Source organism: Dreissena polymorpha, chromosome 14 (assembly GCF_020536995.1).
Source record: "Dreissena polymorpha isolate Duluth1 chromosome 14, UMN_Dpol_1.0, whole genome shotgun sequence".
Lineage (NCBI taxonomy): Eukaryota > Metazoa > Mollusca > Bivalvia > Myida > Dreissenidae > Dreissena > Dreissena polymorpha.
In genome coordinates this window covers 40,500,319-40,519,955 of record NC_068368.1, presented here as the reverse complement: position 1 = coordinate 40,519,955, position 19,637 = coordinate 40,500,319, and the positions used below count along the sequence as shown (strand labels likewise).

Genomic DNA, 19,637 nt, shown 5'->3' with positions numbered 1-19,637 from the left:
GCTACCGGTAAGAGAGTCATTGGATCGATTGAGTTAGTATTGGGAACAACATACCGGTAACTTCCTAGTCAAAAGAACATAGTAAGCTTGAACCGTTTTTTCTAAACATTTATATAATACAATCCTTTTCGTAATCATAAAATAGTTTTCGATGGTATTAGCACCATTGACTTTTTTTATAACTAATACTCTATTAAAATAAAAAGTTACGTTATGTAGATGGGTGCTTTGATTGATTGCTTTACGGGCCGTTCATTTGTTAAACTTGAACATTCGCTAATAAGGAGCTGTACGTGTGTGCCCGTAAAGACTTGTACATAAGTATAACACTATTTCGGATATTACCTCCAAGCTAAAGTACATTTGAATGCCATAGCAACATACATATTTATTTGTATAAACGCCGTTTAGTTATATCATTGGTTAAATATAGATTATACGATTTTGTCAAATATTTATGAATTTATATAAAATGTGTAAAACAGTTATTATACATATATTTCAATATAAATTAAAATAAAAGTTAAGAAGAACATGTGTCAAAAAATGCGAAATAAACCAGACATTTAATTCTGAAATCGACAATGTCTGTACAGTCTAATTCGCCAGCATGTATATCATGCATGTACGATGTGAATCTAGATTTAGTTTAACGGTTCCTTCAACGATATATATTCATACGACACACGAACACTAACTCTGATCCTAATAAAAAGACGAATGCTTCGGTCATTATAGGAAAATATGTACAAAATATCTTCGTCACAATCGGCTCGGGGCGCTAATTTGTCTTTGTTGCATTTTATTAATTCGTTTTCAATGTATATTTTTTCTTGCTTATTTTGTGTTATTGTAACATATTTTATCAATATATTACAATTTAACACATAAAAAATCGTATAATCTCGCTTTAAATCAAGTCATATATGAGGGAGTGATGTCAGCTGTTATCACGCCTATATTTTGATTCATTCATTAAAACTAAAACAATTGTATGTGTTATAACACTTTCACAGACGTTGTATAAAAGCTGACATTGGTTTCTAACGTAAGATTGAACCTTGGGAACACAGACAAAACACTTATAACTTGTGTACTCTGATTACATGCATTAATATATCGTGCGTAAGACAATACCAAGAATATACATATTTCAGACACGTAAACAGTTTGACACAACGGTACAAAGACGAAAACGAAACTATTGGTACGAAGAACAACAAAAACTGCTTGAAGCATGTAACAACACAAACAGACACGATTTTTGGAAATAAATAGGAAATATCGGCATAAGAAAAGAACGAAACAAATCAATCCCAATGGAAGTTATTATTGAGGACGGTACAATATCAACCTTACCACAATAGGTGCTTGATAAATGGAAAAAGGCGTTTGAACTACTTTATAACATACCGACGACAGAATCGTATAGCACATTCGAAGCTAGATCACCACTATCTGTTGGACAACATACACTAAATAAAGGTATAGACATATTAGAGATCGAGAAAGCAATCACATCACTAAATAAAAACAAAGCCCCCGGATATGACGGAATACCAGCGGAGACTTTAAATAATAAGCTCACGATATACTGTTTACACAGCCTGTTCAATGTTTGCTTAGACACCGACAGTGTACCCTCAGCATGGCAATACGGACTCCTATCCCAATTCTTAAATGTAGTAAATCCGACAAAAGAGATCCAAGTAATTACAGAGGAATAACGGTAACATCAGCTATATACAATGCGTATTGTTCTGTGCTTAACAATAGACTTACAAAATGGGTAGAAACTAACAATATTCTATCCGACACTCAAAACGGATTTCGTCCACAAAGAAGTACCATCGACCAGCTGTCTACTCTCACAAATATTATTGATGCACGAAAGAAAAGCAAGAACAATACTTTTTTCGCATATTGGACTTTTCTAAAGCTTATTACCGAATCAATCGACATAAATTATGGTCCAAGCTAGAAACTATTTACGGTTTAACCGGTAAATTCTTAAATGCTCTGAAATCCCTTTACGCATCCGTTAAATGTGCTGTACGGGTAAATGATTAGACTTCGGCTATGGTTTGACGTACAATCTGGATTGAGGCAAGGCTGTTTGGTTTCAACGACTTTGTTTAACCTCTTTCTCAACGACATAAGCGAGCTATTCGAGCAATCAAACATGGGCGTGAAAATTAACGGCAAAATCATAAATCACCTTTTTTACGCCGACGATATAGTTTTAATCACAGAGAATGAGGAAGATCTCCAACACCTATTAACTTTATTATCACAGTGGTGCGATATAAATAATATGAAAATTAATACTGATATATCGAAGATTATGCATTTTCGACCACCTTCCAATGGAAAAACGAACTTTAATTTCAGGTGCAATGATGCCTTTATAGAATGCGTGGAAAGCTACCGTTATCTTGACTTAATGTTAACTGACACTTTGGACTATAACGTGACGGCAAAACATGTAGCGCAGTCAGCTACACGAGCCCTCGGTCTTATCATCGCAAAGTTTAAATCATTTGGCGGGATGCCATACGAAGTGTTCTCAAAGCTCTACGAGGCAAGTGTCTGGCCCATCATAAGCTACGGAGCCGCAATATGGGGGACCCGAGAGTTCTCGTGCATTAATGCAGTCCAACATAGAGCTGTCCGCTTTTTCCTGGGGGTCGGGAAGTACACACCAAATGCCACAGTGAACGGGGACATCGGATGGACGCCACCAATCGTAAAACAGTGGAAAGCCATTATCACTCATTGTATTAGACTCTCAAATATGGACACCAATAGACTTAACAATTTTATGTTTAGAGCCATTTCTTCTCATAATAAATGCTGGCCACATCTTGTTAAAAAGACCGTTAAATCGTTTACTGAACATGATTTAAACATAAATACCTATGTCAGTAAATCCCAATTAACACGAATATTTGATTTGTTCCAATCAAATATGTCAAATGAGTTAAATCAGACATGGTTAAATCGAATTAATTCAGTTACTGGTAACGGTTACAGTACCGGTGGAAATAAATTACGCCTTTATAAGACTTTTAAAAGTACTTTTAAAGCTGGACCTTATGTTAAAAAAAGAACAATAACAAGAAATGAACGAAGCGCTTTAGCCAAGTTCAGATGCGGTGTAGCACCCTTAAAAATTGAAACTGGCCGTTACCAAGGGATTGTTTTAGAATAACGAACTTGTTTTTACTGTAAAACTATGGTGGAAGACGAAACTCATGTTTTACTCCAATGTCCATTATACAATACCTTGAGAAATGAAATTGTATTAAAAGCGACATCCATCAATAATGGTTTCAATTCATTTTCAGTGCCTGATACGATTTCATTCCTACTCTCCGATGAAAATATGGTAAACTATAGTGCCAAAACCTGTCATGAAATACTAAGATTAAGACGTAATTTCATTTAGAAATAATGAATATTGCTTTGTATTATTATGTTACTGTGAATATTATATATTTATATGTATATATGTGTGTATATGTTGTACAAACGTAGATAACTATTTTATCTATCCTTTTATTGTTTAGTTATATCGTTTTATATGACGTAGGTACATACATTTTACAGTCTCTCATGACTCTATTAGAGTGGTTTTATACATGAACTTGTTTAATTTGCTACATGTTTTATATAGATCTACCATGAATGTATAAAAGTGAGACTCAAATAAACTTTATGTATGTCTGTCTGTCTGTCTGTCTGTATATGAAATCAATTTCATAGAAAGCCGAGTTTGCAGTGCTGTTTTGTTGCTTTTATAGCATTATTTGTAGCATTCGTAATGCGTTTCGTTAATAATTTTTTATACACCGCATACGGTTGATTTCAAGACCAGTTATATCTAAAACAAGTACTTTCACAAATAACTAAGTAAATAATCGGATGGGCGGAAAATATTAACAAATAGAACAATGGAACATTTGGTTCACTATCACATTAAAACATATGTCTACGAAATACACAAATGTTTATGATTTAATGTTACATAATGTACTCAATTCTATGAGATTTTTAAAAGAAGAGGTTTCAAGAGAGCTTAATGTTAAACATATTAATGGAAAAAAATGCACGTGCACAATATACAGTAGTATTGCCATTGCAAATGTTCTAAGCCATACGATACTTAACTAATGGTTTTTCAATTTTTATACACATATTACATGTCGGGGAATATACTGATACATTTTTTGCGACGTATTTTGAGCTGTGATTTTTTCCCATTGTTTCTTCTCTATTATACATCCCAGAGGCAATGTAATTTACCGTCACACAAATCTATTATACATCCGAGAGGCGATGTAATTTACCGTCACACAAATCTATTATACATCCGAGAGGCAATGTAATGTACCGTCACACAAATCTATTATACATCCCAGAGGCAATTTAATTTACCGTCACACAAATCTATTATACATCAGAGAGGCAATGTAATTTACCGTCACACAAATCTATTATACATCCGAGAGGCAATGTAATGTACCGTCACACAAATCTATTATACATCCCAAAGGCAATGTAATTTACCGTCACACAAATCTAATATACATCAGAGAGGCAATGTAATTTACCGTAACAAAAATATATTATACATCCCAGAGGAAATGTAATTTACAGTCACAAACATAGTTTCGATAAAAAAAACCGTAAAACATAAAAATAATGAAGATAAATTATTATAATACACTGTTAATGGATGGAAGCAAGTATATGAAGCACAACAAACACGTTTCAATGTTTCAATAATACAAAAATAAAAAAGTTAATATAATATGTTCCTGGCATGTACAGATATAAACTAACTTCCAAAGGCATATACATTGAATAAAAATACATTTACACCTTTCTACCCAATAATATTTACAGCTAATAAGACATTCGGTAAGTCGAAAACAGTCCTGTATTGTACGTACAAGAAACATATATGAAGAGCTCATTAACGTCATTTGTGACGTAAGTGGATTCTGGTACGATGACGTCATACACTTGGTCACGTGTGTACTGTACGTCAGCAATGTCATTGAAGCCATCTTGGGAACCGATCACCAGGCTGTAATAATGGGTGCTGTTCAGTGGCAAGAAAACATCCGTCCATTCAAAGTGCAGTGTTTGATTTGCGGCGGAGATTTTCAAGGGGAGACCTAACAAAATACGGCAATACATATTTTCATTAAAGTGAAGATACATTTTCGATTAAAGGACCTCTGAGATTTTAGGCTGTCTACGTTACCAAGGAACAAATGGTAAACATTCAATATTTGTTATTAAATATTACATTGTGCATATGATTCAACAATTATTTTTAAATTAAGATGTTTTGCATTGTTGCACTAATTGTATATAATTCGTAATTTCAAAATATAAGAATAACAAAATCGATATTTAAAAGGTAATTTAGGCGTTAAAATTGAAACAATGAGAAACAAAACCCACAAGAAGAAATACAATTTGTCTAAATACCGAGTTGAATGATTAAACATTCGTAATAAGGAAATAGTAAAAAATAAAAATGGTCCTGCTAGTGACCGTCAAGTCGTTTTGTAGCATCTTCAGTAAACAGGAGAAATATCAACTTATATCAGTTGCGTACCTGTTAGTTTGGGTGGTTCCGACGATACTAATAGGGACGACTTAACGTTAGAGCTGGATAAATTGCCCGCATTCATCGCTTTAACCTCAGCTGTGTAGACGTTGCCCGAAACTAACGCTAGATTATTAATTGAAGCCATGTTTTTAAAGATGACAGTTGACCAATCCACAATCACTAGACCATCTTGAAGAACCCGGTATTGGTATGAAAGGATCTGTGCATCATCCATGAAGTCATTCCATTCAAACTGAATTGTCGATTTATTATACTGTGCAATAGGATTGTTATTCACTGTCTCTGTGGTTGGCACTGATTGTTCACTCACTGGTATAAAACTTACATATGCCTGGGCGCTACTTGGAACCTCGAGATAGATGGTTACTGGGCCGGAGAAAGCAAATGATGCTAGCTCGACGTTGTTGACACATTTCACAGTTACATAAACTGTAGAGGCATGGATTAAATCTAACTCCTCGAACTTACATCCCGTTATTGAATTAGATTCACTTTCAGGTCGAATGTTTGCTACCGACGGAGAATGACCTGGAACAAAACAACATTTGTCATAGCTTACACGTCATCTGAATATTAAAATCCTTACTATAGTTCCCACAAGTTTTCCCTTTTTATGTTCCGTTTTGATGAATCTAGTATTAACGGGCCACAAGTAATAACTCTCAAATTTTCATATTATGCTAATTTTACAAATAACATCAGTAAGATCAGACCCGAAAACAATTTAATTTCCGATTGTATGCCTTCACTCCTGATTCCAAATATAATACTAACAAGTAATCACGTATATGTAAAAAGATCATTCCTTATAAGTGAATAAACTTACCTAATAAATATTTACAATACTCGATAGCCGTTTCATCGTCATTCACTTCCCAACTCGCATAGAGTGTAACTGTATTCGAGTATGCGCTGTGTACTTCGACCGTGACCTTTATATCGCCGATACTGGGAGGCGTGTGGTCAATTGTAATGGCATGTTCTGAATAAAATACATTGTTATTGCCTGCATGATTTTCTGCTATAGCAGTTATATATACAGGGGTGCCATGTATGAAAGGTGCAAGGATGATTCCGTTGTTATTTTGAGTGTGAATCTCAAACAAAGGCTTGATCTGAAATCCTCCCTTTGATGTCCCAGCTCCAATTTTGATCTGAAAAGATAAAACAGTATAAGTGTAAATATTCTGTTCAAAATATCAAATTGCAATTCATTTTGATTCATTTAATTTACAATAATTGGATATTTAAACCAAAAATATGTATTACCTTGCTTATCTTACTTTCAGCATCCAATACCATCACATTAACTGCTAATGAGAAAGGGCCTATTTGTGTAACAGTGACGGCCGCTGTTTCATTCTCTTGCAGTGATGTACATTCCAACAACTCCAGTGTTTGCTTTGAATTTGTGGTGACAAATGTTCCAAAGTCGACCGTGAAAAAATTCGGACTCGTGTTTGGTGCAATAAAGGAGTAATAATACATGAACACTCCATCGTGGCTTTCTGAGAATGACATTGGTGTTCTATTGCTGTCGATTATGAGGACAGGATACAACTCTTTTGGGGCTTTTGTAATATTTCCACGTATGTAATATACGCTGTTTTCAGTTAGAGTGACGTTAAAAGAAAGCTCGTTAGACGTGTATGTTACGTCAGTAGGTAAGCGTTCGGTCGAATAGCAAGAGTAACCTCTTGGAGGTGTCATATCGAATGTGAAAGGTTTTGAAATAACGATCGAACTTTGATGTCCTGCCGCGTCTACGGCTTTCACGATTCCAATATAAGACTCACCTTGTTGAGGGCTTATATTAGAGAAAACATAACTTGTCAACATTTGAGCGTCAGTATATTTGACATTGGTTTCATTGAAACTTCTAACCTTGGCAATGGCAACAAAATAATTTTTAATACCAGACATGTTGTCTTGGAATCCATGCCAGGATATACCAATACTTTCATTCAAACTTTGAAAAGCAGAATTTCTGTGATGGAAAGTGTTGAAAACTACTCCGTCGATTGGCAAATCCGTATCAACAATAAAACCATCCGAAATAGCTGCTTTGTGAAGCCCAACGGTATTCATGGCAATAACAGTAAAATAATAGCGAGTGCCTGGACGCAGGGAAATATTTTGAAGATGAAAACCTGTGTCCAGCCCTACATTTGTTATGGGGTATATGTCATCGTCTGCAACATAGTGAAGGAATATTTACATAACATTTGAAAACGGCATTTATGATAAACCACAATAAGCACAATAAATGCAGATTAATAATAAAAACAACATAATGTACTTACTATGTGGTTGTGATCCAAGACTGACTTCGTAGTATTGTAGTCCAGTTTGTTGTTCACTGAATACGCCGTCCCAGCAAACAATAATATGATCTGTCCACGAAATAAAATCCATGTCTTCTGTACATGTACCCTCTCTGATATAGCGTCCTGTTCGCACAGTTGGTGGAGTAAAATCAAACAGAATGGGAGTCGATTGGAAAACCATGTATGTATCTTGGTCATACCACGCATTCAAATAAATAACGTACTGCTCGTCGTGTATGAAAGAACGGTTTGCGGGTAAACAATATATAAATTCAGTTCGCATCCCTATATCTGTCCACGGGCTTTCAACTTTCACGTCAAAAACTCCTCCACCGATACCTTGGCCAATTATTCCGATGCTCCATTCGAATCGTTGAACATGTTCCGGTATTATTCCACTAAAATTGCTAAACCAATGCCCGGTAATGCAAGCCGACGATGCTGACATTGTTATATTTTCATCCATTAAACCCGCGCTAACAGTAAATGTTGGAAGGTTTTGCGTTTCCGCATCTGAATACGATATTTTGTTACATGTAGCGTTGGTAGGTACTTCTACACAGGGACGACCTAACACAGCGCACGTACAATCCTTATTGCAAAAATGGATGTCGCACGAATGTTTCTTTATTTCGAGCGTACCTGATTTATTTAAGACGATATGACTAGATGATAAAACATCAACTGTTACTCTTGCGGTGGAGCTATTAAGTCCAACACGATTTTGTGCCCAAACGACAGTATTATCGACTCACCCGGTGACAATAATTCAGAAAGTCCTAGTGTTGATTGCATGTCCAACTTGGTGTCATTAGATGCAAGAACTGTGAATACGCCTTCAGATAGTTCAGTGTCACTGTATTTTCGAGATACTGTAATAAAATACTTTTCAACTCTAGATTCAGGGTCATAAAAACCATACCATGTGAGCGTTAGATTAGAGTATATGTGACCGTATGCGTTTTTATACTCGGTCCAAAACAAGGGTTCATTAAAACCTCCGAGATGCGGCGGAGTGGAGTCGATCAACAGATCATTTGTTCTTTCAGAAGTGCAAAGGCCAGCGGCATTGCATGCTGTAACAATTGCATAATATGTATCCCCGCTATGTAGCCAGTTATTTCCGTCTAAACTAATAGACAATGTACGTTCGGATCCCAGAACGACATGCTCGACGGGCGTGTGACCATCGTGATGAGTTTTTAAAGATATTTCATGACGAATAATTGGACTGATATCGTCTGAAAAATGCCACTGTAGTTTAATAATGGATTTGTCCCATTGGTAATGTTGGCCTTGCACTGTTTGAATATTCTTAAATTGTGGTGCCTCCTTTACGATAGGCGGTATGTCGTCTATAATAAATGTGTCCGATACCTGTGAAACCCACATGCCGACGCCGTTTGTTGCCCAAACTGTCGCTGTTAAGGGATCATTGGTCGGTAGTGTAATATTCGATTTAAAAATGTTGGAGTGAAAAAGAACATTGGAACGTTTGACTACGTCACAAACGCCGTTTATTGTGGACACACAAACTTCATAATGATCAATGCTCGAATGTGGATCCTCGAACTCATCCCATCTGATCTGAATGGAAGACCTAGTAAATGGAAATCGCGTACAAATAAATAGTCAAATAGTTAACTATAATTTTCACTGCATGATATGTATACTACAATGAAACTATTTTATGGATTAAAACATTAACACAGCTTTTTTATACGCTAGTAAAGGCACTAAACCTTTGTGAGAGATATTTGTTATGACCATTTCCTGGTCCAACGTATACGATTCCACGTATAGGAGGTGAGTTATCCACGACTAGGCCGTCGGATGATCTTATAGTGCACATATCTGCTCTATTGCACGCCTCCACCGTCACGGAGTACTTTAGTCCAGGAACAAACGGACCATTCCATGCGTGATCTGAGAAAAACATTAATAAGTAAAAAACTTGTATCTTAATTAAGAAAAGGTGTATTTAAAATTACATCTTTAAATGTGATAATATTATGGCGATTCTGGTGAGTTATTAAAACATGCGTTGTTATCATCAGGATCTAAACAAATACAAATTATCCAGCGAATTGGTGATTACTGTTGGTTCTATGTCATTATTGTTTCATCTTAAAAAACAACAACAAAAATACGCTTGTCAAAGAATAAATCAGAACAAAGCTAAACATATAACTATCAAAATAGTGAAACTTCAGATGTATCAACAGGGGAAAAAAACCTTATAGCAGTGATCCTTTATGCCAAGTGACATATAGCGATCTGACAAAAGGCAAACACTTTCTTGAAAAGAATAAGAAGTGTATAAACCGCTGAAAGTCTGGGATAATATTGACAAACTTCGACACAAGTTCTTCTTGATTATCGATATTTATGGATTGTGTAAAGTGGTGACAGATACACATTAAAGAAGGACTACCACCGCATTATTATCATTATTTCTGTTTATGTTATATTTGTATTTGTTGTGTAGATACATTAATTATGTGTTATTTGTAAGGGTTATAAACTGTTAGTACGTAACCAGTCATCAGTCCAACGTTAATCAAAGGCGTTTGATCTGACTGATATGGTTCCGTTCCCAGCCCCACTCCAGTCATCAGTCCAACGTTAATCAAAGGCGTTTGATCTGACTGATAGGGTTCCGTTCCCAGCCCCACTCTGTAGAAAGCTATGTCGCTTTCGGTGTCATAAAAGTTTCTCCAGCTGGCATGTATAACGTCGATATCAGCTTGAAAGTCAACATCCTGAAACAGATGTACATCCTGTTCGTAATGATGAAGACAACATAAATCTAGAGTTGCAAACGACGAATCAAAGACGTTTTATATTCTCCAATCTGTTTTTTATCTAAATGTACTTGATTATTCATTATTATACATAATCGGGATATAATGCATTTACTACTTTAAAACAATGTTGTTAATGGTTAAAGAAAATTGATATTTATACTAACACATGAATATTCGAGTGAAGATGAACCCGTTAAACAATCAAACGTACTTTTTCAGCAACAATTCCATCGAGAACATGCCCATTTATTGGAGGAGTTCGATCTACAATAAACCTTAATGAAACTGGTTTGGATAGCAGTCCAGCTCGATTGACAGCCTAAAACAAAATACTAGTATTTAATATATATGTTGTATTTTATAATTATAATGAATCAAGAGATAAAATCTGTGATTACAAGTTTGTCAAAATTCAATGAAATACATTTTAATACCTGAACAATAATGTAATACGGATGACCGTCAATTAAATGTGACAGATTCCATTCAACATTTTCGCCGTAATTTCTCGTTTGTGACATTATATCGGCTATGTTTTCAAATGTACCAAGACCGACATTGAAATAATCGATCCCACTGTGAGGATCGGAAAAGGCTTCTAATCTTAAATAAGCAATGTTGTGGTTAATATAATGATTCCGTTGAAGATTATTTAAAAGTGTGATTCGGCCACTAGAAGGAGGTGAAGTGTCGACGATAAGTTCTGAGGAGTGCGCCCCTACGGTGTAGCCTGCATAGTCCGTAGCTGAAACATCAGAACAAATTATTACACATCCATTGGGCACAACATATTTCCACATAATATATAAAAACTGTATTTGAAACATAACAATCCATGGCAATTCTTACCGTTGACTGTAACAAAGAGCGGTGTTCCGTCTCTTACAGATTGCGTATGTAATGCAACACAGTTTTCCACTCCCGGTTTGAACTCGTGGGCAAGATTTTCTCTTCCTCCATGTGTACCTGCACTCATAAAAACAAAGCAACATATTGGCATCTCCGACTTATTTATAATTGTTTGAACACTCATATTTTCTCCAACATAATAACACAGTTCTTACCTATCCCAATAGAATAATACTGAATTTTTCCCGGATATCCTAACAAAGCAGCATCTATATTGTCGTCAAATCCAGCCCAAGAAACAAAAATTTGCTGTGGATTTGATATAAAGCCATTGTGATGATGCACCAAAACTTGCCCTGATGTTGGAGGCAGACTGTCCAATATAAACCCATTGCCACATGAAGATATCTCATTTAATGTTTCAATAGACGATTCTCTTTTCACTTCGGTAGAATTAGAAAAAGCGCAAATATAGTAAAGTTGATTGAACGTCATGTCCTCGTTTTTTATTTCAACGTAACCAGTATGTGTCATGTAATTCGCTTGACAATTAACATCCGTATTGCAGTTTTCTGGAACATATTGAGAGGTCATAAGAAACCATTCAACTGTTCGTTCTGAGGCATATACCAACGCACCAGCTACACTTGAATGTGCATTTCCAACGTCAAGTTCGCTGTCGTGAAGCTGGGTATAATGGTAGCCAATGTCAGCACTATATATCTTATGTAATATCATTTTATCTTTATTCGTGTCAAGTTCATAAACAACATCTGCCTTGTATGCGCCCATCTTAGGTGTCGCTATACTTGCGCAAGTAGTGCTCGACAAACCACTCACAGAGAACAGGCGTACACAAACGTACAATGTCGAATGTCCGTGAACAGGTAGAGCAACGCATTTCTGAGCCTAAAACAAAACCAACAGTGCGAAAATTGACAAAAATGGATGACAATATAAAGGTAGCAAATGATTAGGCTTCAAGGAAAGTATATATGGAATCAATAATACCTTTTCCATGGAACTCTTAGTTGGAATTACATTTTCCCAAATAAACATCAACTTTCTTGCTTTGTCATCGGAGCTCAATGTCCATTGGTAGAAACTGACATTAATTCTATCAGGAGTTGTCCATGAAACTTTTATATCAACGCAGGTTTCACCTGGCACATTTTTTATCTCAGATTCCAAAAATAAAATCGTTGGTGCGGATATTTCCACACCAAATGATAATGATTTATTTGAAGGAAGGCATCTCATATTATTGCATATTTCTAACCGTGCCATATACTCTTTCTGTTCTTCCAAATGTACATCTTGTACTGATATATTCCTTAAATTGATAGATTTTTGAAGCGGCACAATGACAAATTCATTAGAATCGATAATTTCAAACAGGGCCATCGAATATAGCAAGCCGGATATGTCATTAATTGTCTCCGATTTCCAGTTGATAGTCACCTGTGTACTTGTCGAAATTAGACTTTCGCTTGGACATTTATAGATTTTCAAAAGCATGGTTGCGTTAGGTATTATTGAATGTTTAAGTTGCAATCTTGGGTGATCGACAAACGGAATTAAGTATTCAATATCTTTGCTTTTTTCCACGATTCCATCGGCGAAAACAATCGTCGTTTGTTTCCAATCGTCATTTTCTGATAATATCGAGTATCGTTGCCCAATATGCAAAGGATTGTGTAATACAACTGTAGAACTGAAGTTTTCAAAATATGTCGATTGTTCAAAATGTGCTGTAGAATAACAGTCTTGGCCTAAGTGAATGTCTAACTTTTCCTGTATATAATATATGGGTGTTATCAGCACTCCGTTAGAGGCTGATATGGTGGAGCCTCCACTACAGTTTGCCCTGATCAAAAAGTATTGAATTCGTCCGGCAGAAATGGAGCTTGAATGTAGGCAGAGCATTGTTGTATTAGAAACAGATTGAAATTGAACAATATTCGCCGTGAGTTGGTCTGTACCAACGCCCACTTCCTGCAAAATACCTTCGTGATGCTTAAAACCGCTCCACGAAGCGCACATAACATGTTCAGTGAAGTGGACGTTTATGTCTGTTGACGTCGCATCTAACAGCTCTGGATCAAGATCAAAAACATTTCCCTTTCCCGGCGGATAACGACTTGGTACTTGAAAAGCTTCGGTTGATAGCGATGTGAAATGACCGGCGTTGTTGTAAATATGTATAATAATTTGGAACAAATCACCATCGCCTGTCTCTTGGTTTTGAAGCCGACTTAGAGGATATTTAATGCAACCTCCAGAGTGCGAAGGACAAGGGTCAGATGATTCAAATCGCCATTCAAGAAGGGGACTTACTGGAATATCTCTGGTCACTGCAAAACAACAATAACAACGAAATTTAATAAAGTCAATGTCAAACCTTTATGGGTAAAATAATAATGGTTAAGGTCTTAAATAGCTATTTTTAAACACAGAGTACACTACTTTTACTGTCATAAGCAAAACTATAACATACCAAATTGAAATAATATTCGATTGATTTGTTCAGTCTGTTCATCATCGTAAAATGTATTCGATTCCCAGGCAAAGAAAACGTTCTTTTCTTTGATATGAACATTCGGGATATATCTGTACATTGGCGGAGTCTGATCGATGAGAATTGGACCCAATGTAGCGATACTGGATATGCCTGCTTTGTTTAATGCTTTAATGAATATAAAAAATATCTCATCTGATCCGATTGCTTCATGGTTGCGCTTAAAATAGAACTTCCGATCAGTTGAAACATAGTTGAGCAAGCTAGGTGTGTCCTTTTCTGTCCGGTCAGTGCCAAAGCCAACGAATAAATCTTCAATTTGACTTCCCGTTTCTTCAACATTCCACTGGAGAAAGATATGATCATCTGGCAGGTAGATAATTGTCGCATTTGTGTACAACTGGAGTTGTTGACATAGAAATTCAGAAACATCGTTATCTTCATTTCCTTTAATAGTTGTCTGCAAAAACGAAGGGGTCTGCTGTTCCGCAAAACCGTTGCACACATGCGAGCAAGCTGAACAATTAAAAAGCGACTTTTTCTGGAGGTTTGAAAGCAGCACATAAGGACGCCCACTGTGACAAATTAAACTTTCTGACCAAGAAGCATGCTGTAGTGTCAAGTTTTGAATAGATGGGGCTGATATATCTCGAGTTATTCCATCCGAACAAACAGTATCTGAGGACTCCATGGCGTTATTTAATGCTATTATAGAAACGTATCGCTTTCCTGTAAAATTGGCAGTCATACGCACTGATGTTTCTGTGTATGGAAGCTCCTTGTACTCAAAAACGTCTGAATTATTTGTCAATTCTTCTTTCGTGAGACATCTATCTGCCAAACCTAGTCTATAAAGCTTAATTCCACTTTCATGGTCGATGAATCCATGCCAGTGAACAACAAACGAGTCTTCGCTGGTGTAATCGATATCGTTGTAATCAATCGGGCATGGAAATGTAAATTTAAAACGCATTTGGCTTCAGAAGAGATTTTAAATTGAAATGTTTTAGTTTGATTTATTACATGTCGATGTTACTTACAAAACGAGTCTTTACAAAGTGGCAAAATACCAGTCTGTTAAGATATTCCTTTTTAACTATATAGGGAGAGGCATTTTCTTGATTGTAGGGTTGCACTTGTGATGATGCGCCCATTAATAAGGTTTAATAAACAACACAATTGTTAACATGGGTATTCGTTTAACTAATAATCAAATGCAGGAAAAATGTATATGTTATAATCATTATAAGGGAGACTTTTGTTACAACTATGCAGTTTATTTGTTATTTTTAAGATAAGTGACCGACTGCTCATACAGAAATTGATAAGTGATGCGGTCATCGTTGTAGTACAGTTAAAATCCAACAAAACATATATGCATGATCTGAATTGTTTTTCAATGCATATGTATTACAATAAAAATGCTAACCTTCAAGCACTACTCCTTTTTCTGGTGGAGAATCATCCACGAGTACATCGATGTGTTCAGTTGTTGACAGCATAGCATTGTTAGTGACATTTATCGAAAAAAAATAGTTACGGTTGTGGTTACCGACATGTTTAAAGGCTTCAATGAGCTTGTTAAGAGGTATCTCGTAGAGGAAATGTTCACAGTTTCCAATATTCGGGCAATAACAATCTTCATTGTCAGCAGTACACGTCATCTAAAAAGAAACGAAAAGAACCACTTTATAAACAAGAGCTTTTCCGCAAACGTTACCGATCCCATAGTTCTGTTTTGTCAGATGTGCTGAAGGGCACATATTTTCTTGATAACCTTTTGGATATATTCAATGGGAAAATATTTAAACAAATTATTAGTGTGCATTATGGTACTTTCTGCTAGGAACAAGAATAAAATAAAATAAAATTAAGTGATTGCTTTAATCTTTTTAGAAGATACATAGACGATATTTGAACATATATATTATCCTTTTTTGAAGAGAATATCCAAACTATATTCCCTTAAGAATTCATTAAGTTTAATTGGTTGCGTTAATCATTTACTGAAGCCTAGAGAAACAAAGGCATGTAAATTGATTGGGATATTAGTCTCGGACTGACTTACATTAGTCATTCGTCCTACAGCTATGTTCCCACGAAGAAGCTCCGTAGAAGTATCCGATGTACCAAATATCCAATGAATAAATTTCAATCCACTGTGTGGGTCTAACGCCTCGAAAGTCATCTGCATCTTTGACAGATCTGTGGTGTTATGAACAAACAGCCCTTTATATCCGTCTTTCTCTAACCACACATTGTTTATATGGGGATGAGACCTGTCGATAAACACTGTCCGCGATTCATTGTAGGTGTTTCCGACAATATCTATTGAACGAATATTGAAAGTATAGGTTTCTCCATCATTGAAATTCAGACTAGTGCAAAATGTCTGCTTCACGAAATCTGGAACTAGGTGTTCGGATGTATAAGCTCCGCCATTGACATTCCATGACACGTAATACTGAATTATGCCATGAACGTTGGTTGTTCCTTTGACCGGCAACAATCCAGTTATTTGCTCATAAACACCAATTATTCCTTTATTTGGGGCTGGCTCAATTGGATTTAACATATTATTGTGGAAATATATATTATTTATAAAATAGTCCGTCCAAATAAGGCACATATCATTGTGATGTGTTTGCCAAGTAAACTTCGTGTATGGCGATGCTGACTCAAACCGAAAGTGTTTGTCTTTATTTGTTTCAATAAAACTAGAATTGTCAAACAACATAAAGCGTCTAGTCTGCATCACATTATTTGCAACATCTTTGACTTCCAAAGTTATGCAATACAGCCTAGGGGAATCGGATGGCAACGCTACGTCCATTGTAGTTATGATATGTGTTACTTTCTTGGAAAAGATGTTCTTTAAATAATCTACTTTGAGTGATCCGTTCGTTGGTGGAACCTCGTTTACTGTGATTTCATAGCTTTCAATTGTTGATGCAGTTATCTTAGTTCCACCTTTTGGGATTGGATCGATCCACCCATCGAACATAAGTTTTGCTACGTTAGACCTTGTAATTCTATCTTGCAGGACTAACGGATCAAATGCGCATGTATGCAACTCAGCACAGTGTTTGGGTGGATCATTGTCGTATCGATAGCACACGGCCTGTTGTTTGGTTACTTTTTGGTATGAAATAGGGCCAGAGATGTTATGACTGCTTCCTCTTTTATCGATTCCTTTCAGATATCCTCCGCCTTTTGCTTCGAATTCCAAACACAGTCTACAAATTCATACGACGTACATTTAAAAAGCCTAATTAATATTATGATTTTAGTAACTACAATAAGTACGGGTATATCAATTTATACTATCTGCAAATCTCGAGGTTTCAAATTTCATTGTTTCGTAAACATTTTATTAAAGCCCACACGTACAGGAGTTTTTATTTTACTTACGGCCAATCTTAATTTTATTTAGCAATACATCACACACAATATCTCTAAGATTAACACAACTTAACATAGTATTTTATAAGCCTTCATAAAACGTTACATACGATTCTCCATTTTGCAAGGAATACTGTAATCCATCGACGGTAATATTCCCTGCGTCGTGTTGGGTTTGTCTCACATTTGAAGAACTCGCGTTCGCATCAACAAGCTGGTTATGCACAGAGAGAACGGCACTAATTCCTGAAATAATTATGTCGTTCAAAACATCTTAGCATAAATATTTGGATAAATTAGAAGTGATATGTCCTTAGTACAGAATTGAATTAATAGTTATATCGTGCAGCATTTACCACTGTGTCATACCTTGTAAATTCCTCTTGAGAACCTTTACCGTTGTGTCGCTGATTCCAAAATTTTCTTCACTTATAAACAATGGTCTGATAGCAGTGTATGAACTTATATTTACTGTAAATTCTGACATCATTTTGAATTCCATCTTTACCGGCTGGAAATGGCCGTACATGTCCTGCAAATGCTGGCATTCTGTCGAGTTGGATGCACTTTTTGCACGAGTCTTGTCACCATTTTGATCAACCGCCACTGTGTCACATGTAAGGATATTTGGATGAAAGGTTTCCGGTTGACATGAAGTTTCACCGGAGTAAGTAGCTTCAGTTTCAGGTTGTATAACATGTTTAAAACCGGATGCACATGTGCAACCCTTAGTTAGTCCATCTGTGCATGTGCCAGGCCAGCAATAGTGGTTGTTCCAGGAACATAATCCTGTTGTGCAACATAATTTTTTTTTCTATTATTTGTATTTTGTAGGAACACTATATTCAGTAACTAAAAACGTGTTTGTCTACAAACAAACATTGCCCCGACAGTTAGAGGTTACTTCGATTTCGGTTTGAGAGTGTAAGCACATTGACAACAGGGCAGTGTATCCCAACGTGGTATCTGTTATCAGTATTGTCCCTCCGTATAATTTTATCTAATAAATAAAACGTTAATTAAGCAACAGAAAGTTTATGTAGAATGCCGATTAATATCATTTATCGTTATGAAAAAGTGAAAAAACTACTTACGCTCGCAAGTTTTTCTGTTTGGCGACGGTTTATAAAATACATTGTGTTCTTTACACGTTTCACACTCAGTTTTTGATGGAGTTTGACACTTGATTATAGTGCAGTGGGCAATCTCATGGCATGCTAAAACCACGATAATTAATGTATTGTTACATGTGCGTATAATTTAGTCATAACTTATTACGTACATATTCTTGGACTGACCAATCGCCTGAAGCTGTTGTTGTGACACGAAGTTGTCTCCGTATAAAACATGTTACGCTTGATGTCAGTTATATTATGTTCAAAACACTTACTTACTTATAATATTCCTGAAAAACTTACTTATAATATTCCTGAAAACATCAACTTGATTATCATGAATTTGCAACTCGTATTACTAGACCCTTTATGTTAATAATTGTTTCCTCTGAATACGAATACGTAAACAAATGAACGTTTATATAAATATTATTTATACCATCATATACTATGCTTTAGTTACCTGCTACACTATTAAAAGACTTAATCTTAAGTGTATTATAAACAATATTTGTATTGAGTGGAATACAAAAATAAAATATTTACGACACAAATCGAAGTTTACGATGAAACAAAAGTTACACATACCTTGGCAAACAAAACCATTTTCCATCCAACATTCCTTATTGTTCATGAGGTTACCGAGGGCGTTACGAATCTCAACACATGACTCCCAGGGAACATCGGGTTGACCACTAGACCAAAACTGAGTTAAATCCGTGATAGTCTGGTCACGCCACTTATAACTACCATCCGCCTCTATTCTGGAACCCACCCATACACCGAGATCGCACAAACCTAACAGATTGAGATTAAATACAACTTCAAAAATGCACATTTAATACATTTGTGTGCGAATATTTCGATCTGATCGGAACATTTTTGCACACAATAACCGAAAACAAAGTCACACTTATTTAAACATCTTATCTAAAACGATAAAGATGTTTGCAACCCCCGCGCAGAGATTTG

The 19,637-nt window shown here is 35.9% G+C and overlaps 3 protein-coding genes across 3 annotated transcripts; all 3 read right to left on the bottom strand.

The window, feature by feature from the left end:
* Window positions 1-4,738: 4,738 nt before the first annotated feature.
* Window positions 4,739-8,356, bottom strand: LOC127857316 (uncharacterized). The gene is made up of 4 exons (XM_052393722.1): window positions 7,951-8,356; window positions 6,931-7,839; window positions 5,633-6,175; window positions 4,739-5,183 (listed from the first exon to the last, which is right to left on the bottom strand). Exons 1-4 carry the CDS (start codon window positions 8,255-8,257, stop codon window positions 4,909-4,911), a joined length of 2,034 nt encoding a protein of 677 aa, XP_052249682.1. The 5' UTR covers window positions 8,258-8,356; the 3' UTR covers window positions 4,739-4,908.
* An 8-nt stretch (window positions 8,357-8,364) lies between these two features.
* On the bottom strand, window positions 8,365-10,576 carry LOC127858901 (uncharacterized). Its single transcript, XM_052396230.1, has 3 exons — window positions 10,514-10,576; window positions 9,717-9,900; window positions 8,365-9,574 (listed from the first exon to the last, which is right to left on the bottom strand). Exons 1-3 carry the CDS (start codon window positions 10,518-10,520, stop codon window positions 8,662-8,664), a joined length of 1,104 nt encoding a protein of 367 aa, XP_052252190.1. The 5' UTR covers window positions 10,521-10,576; the 3' UTR covers window positions 8,365-8,661.
* Window positions 10,577-11,155: 579 nt separating this feature from the next.
* LOC127857315 (uncharacterized) lies at window positions 11,156-14,620 on the bottom strand. The gene is made up of 5 exons (XM_052393721.1): window positions 14,128-14,620; window positions 13,092-13,984; window positions 11,846-12,539; window positions 11,631-11,747; window positions 11,156-11,526 (listed from the first exon to the last, which is right to left on the bottom strand). Exons 1-5 carry the CDS (start codon window positions 14,246-14,248, stop codon window positions 11,156-11,158), a joined length of 2,196 nt encoding a protein of 731 aa, XP_052249681.1. The 5' UTR covers window positions 14,249-14,620.
* Window positions 14,621-19,637: the final 5,017 nt, after the last annotated feature.

What these genes read in the sequence shown, in the direction of transcription:
- LOC127858901 (XM_052396230.1), bottom strand. An exon ending in AACAAATATCTCTCACAAAG is followed by an intron (nt 9,575 to 9,716) that starts GTTTAGTGCCTT and finishes TCCATTTACTAG; the next exon opens with GTCTTCCATTCAGATCAGAT.
- LOC127857316 (XM_052393722.1), bottom strand. Translation starts at nt 8,257, where the DNA reads ATGCGAACTGAATTTATATATTGTTTACCCGCAAACCGTTCTTTCATA. An exon ending in TCTTGGATCACAACCACATA is followed by an intron (nt 7,840 to 7,950) that starts GTAAGTACATTA and finishes ACTATGTTGCAG; the next exon opens with ACGATGACATATACCCCATA. An exon ending in GGAACCACCCAAACTAACAG is followed by an intron (nt 5,184 to 5,632) that starts GTACGCAACTGA and finishes GTATTTTGTTAG; the next exon opens with GTCTCCCCTTGAAAATCTCC.
- LOC127857315 (XM_052393721.1), bottom strand. Translation starts at nt 14,248, where the DNA reads ATGTACAGATATATCCCGAATGTTCATATCAAAGAAAAGAACGTTTTC. An exon ending in TAATTTCGACAAGTACACAG is followed by an intron (nt 12,540 to 13,091) that starts GTGACTATCAAC and finishes GTTTTGTTTTAG; the next exon opens with GCTCAGAAATGCGTTGCTCT. An exon ending in GCTCTTTGTTACAGTCAACG is followed by an intron (nt 11,527 to 11,630) that starts GTAAGAATTGCC and finishes CTGATGTTTCAG; the next exon opens with CTACGGACTATGCAGGCTAC.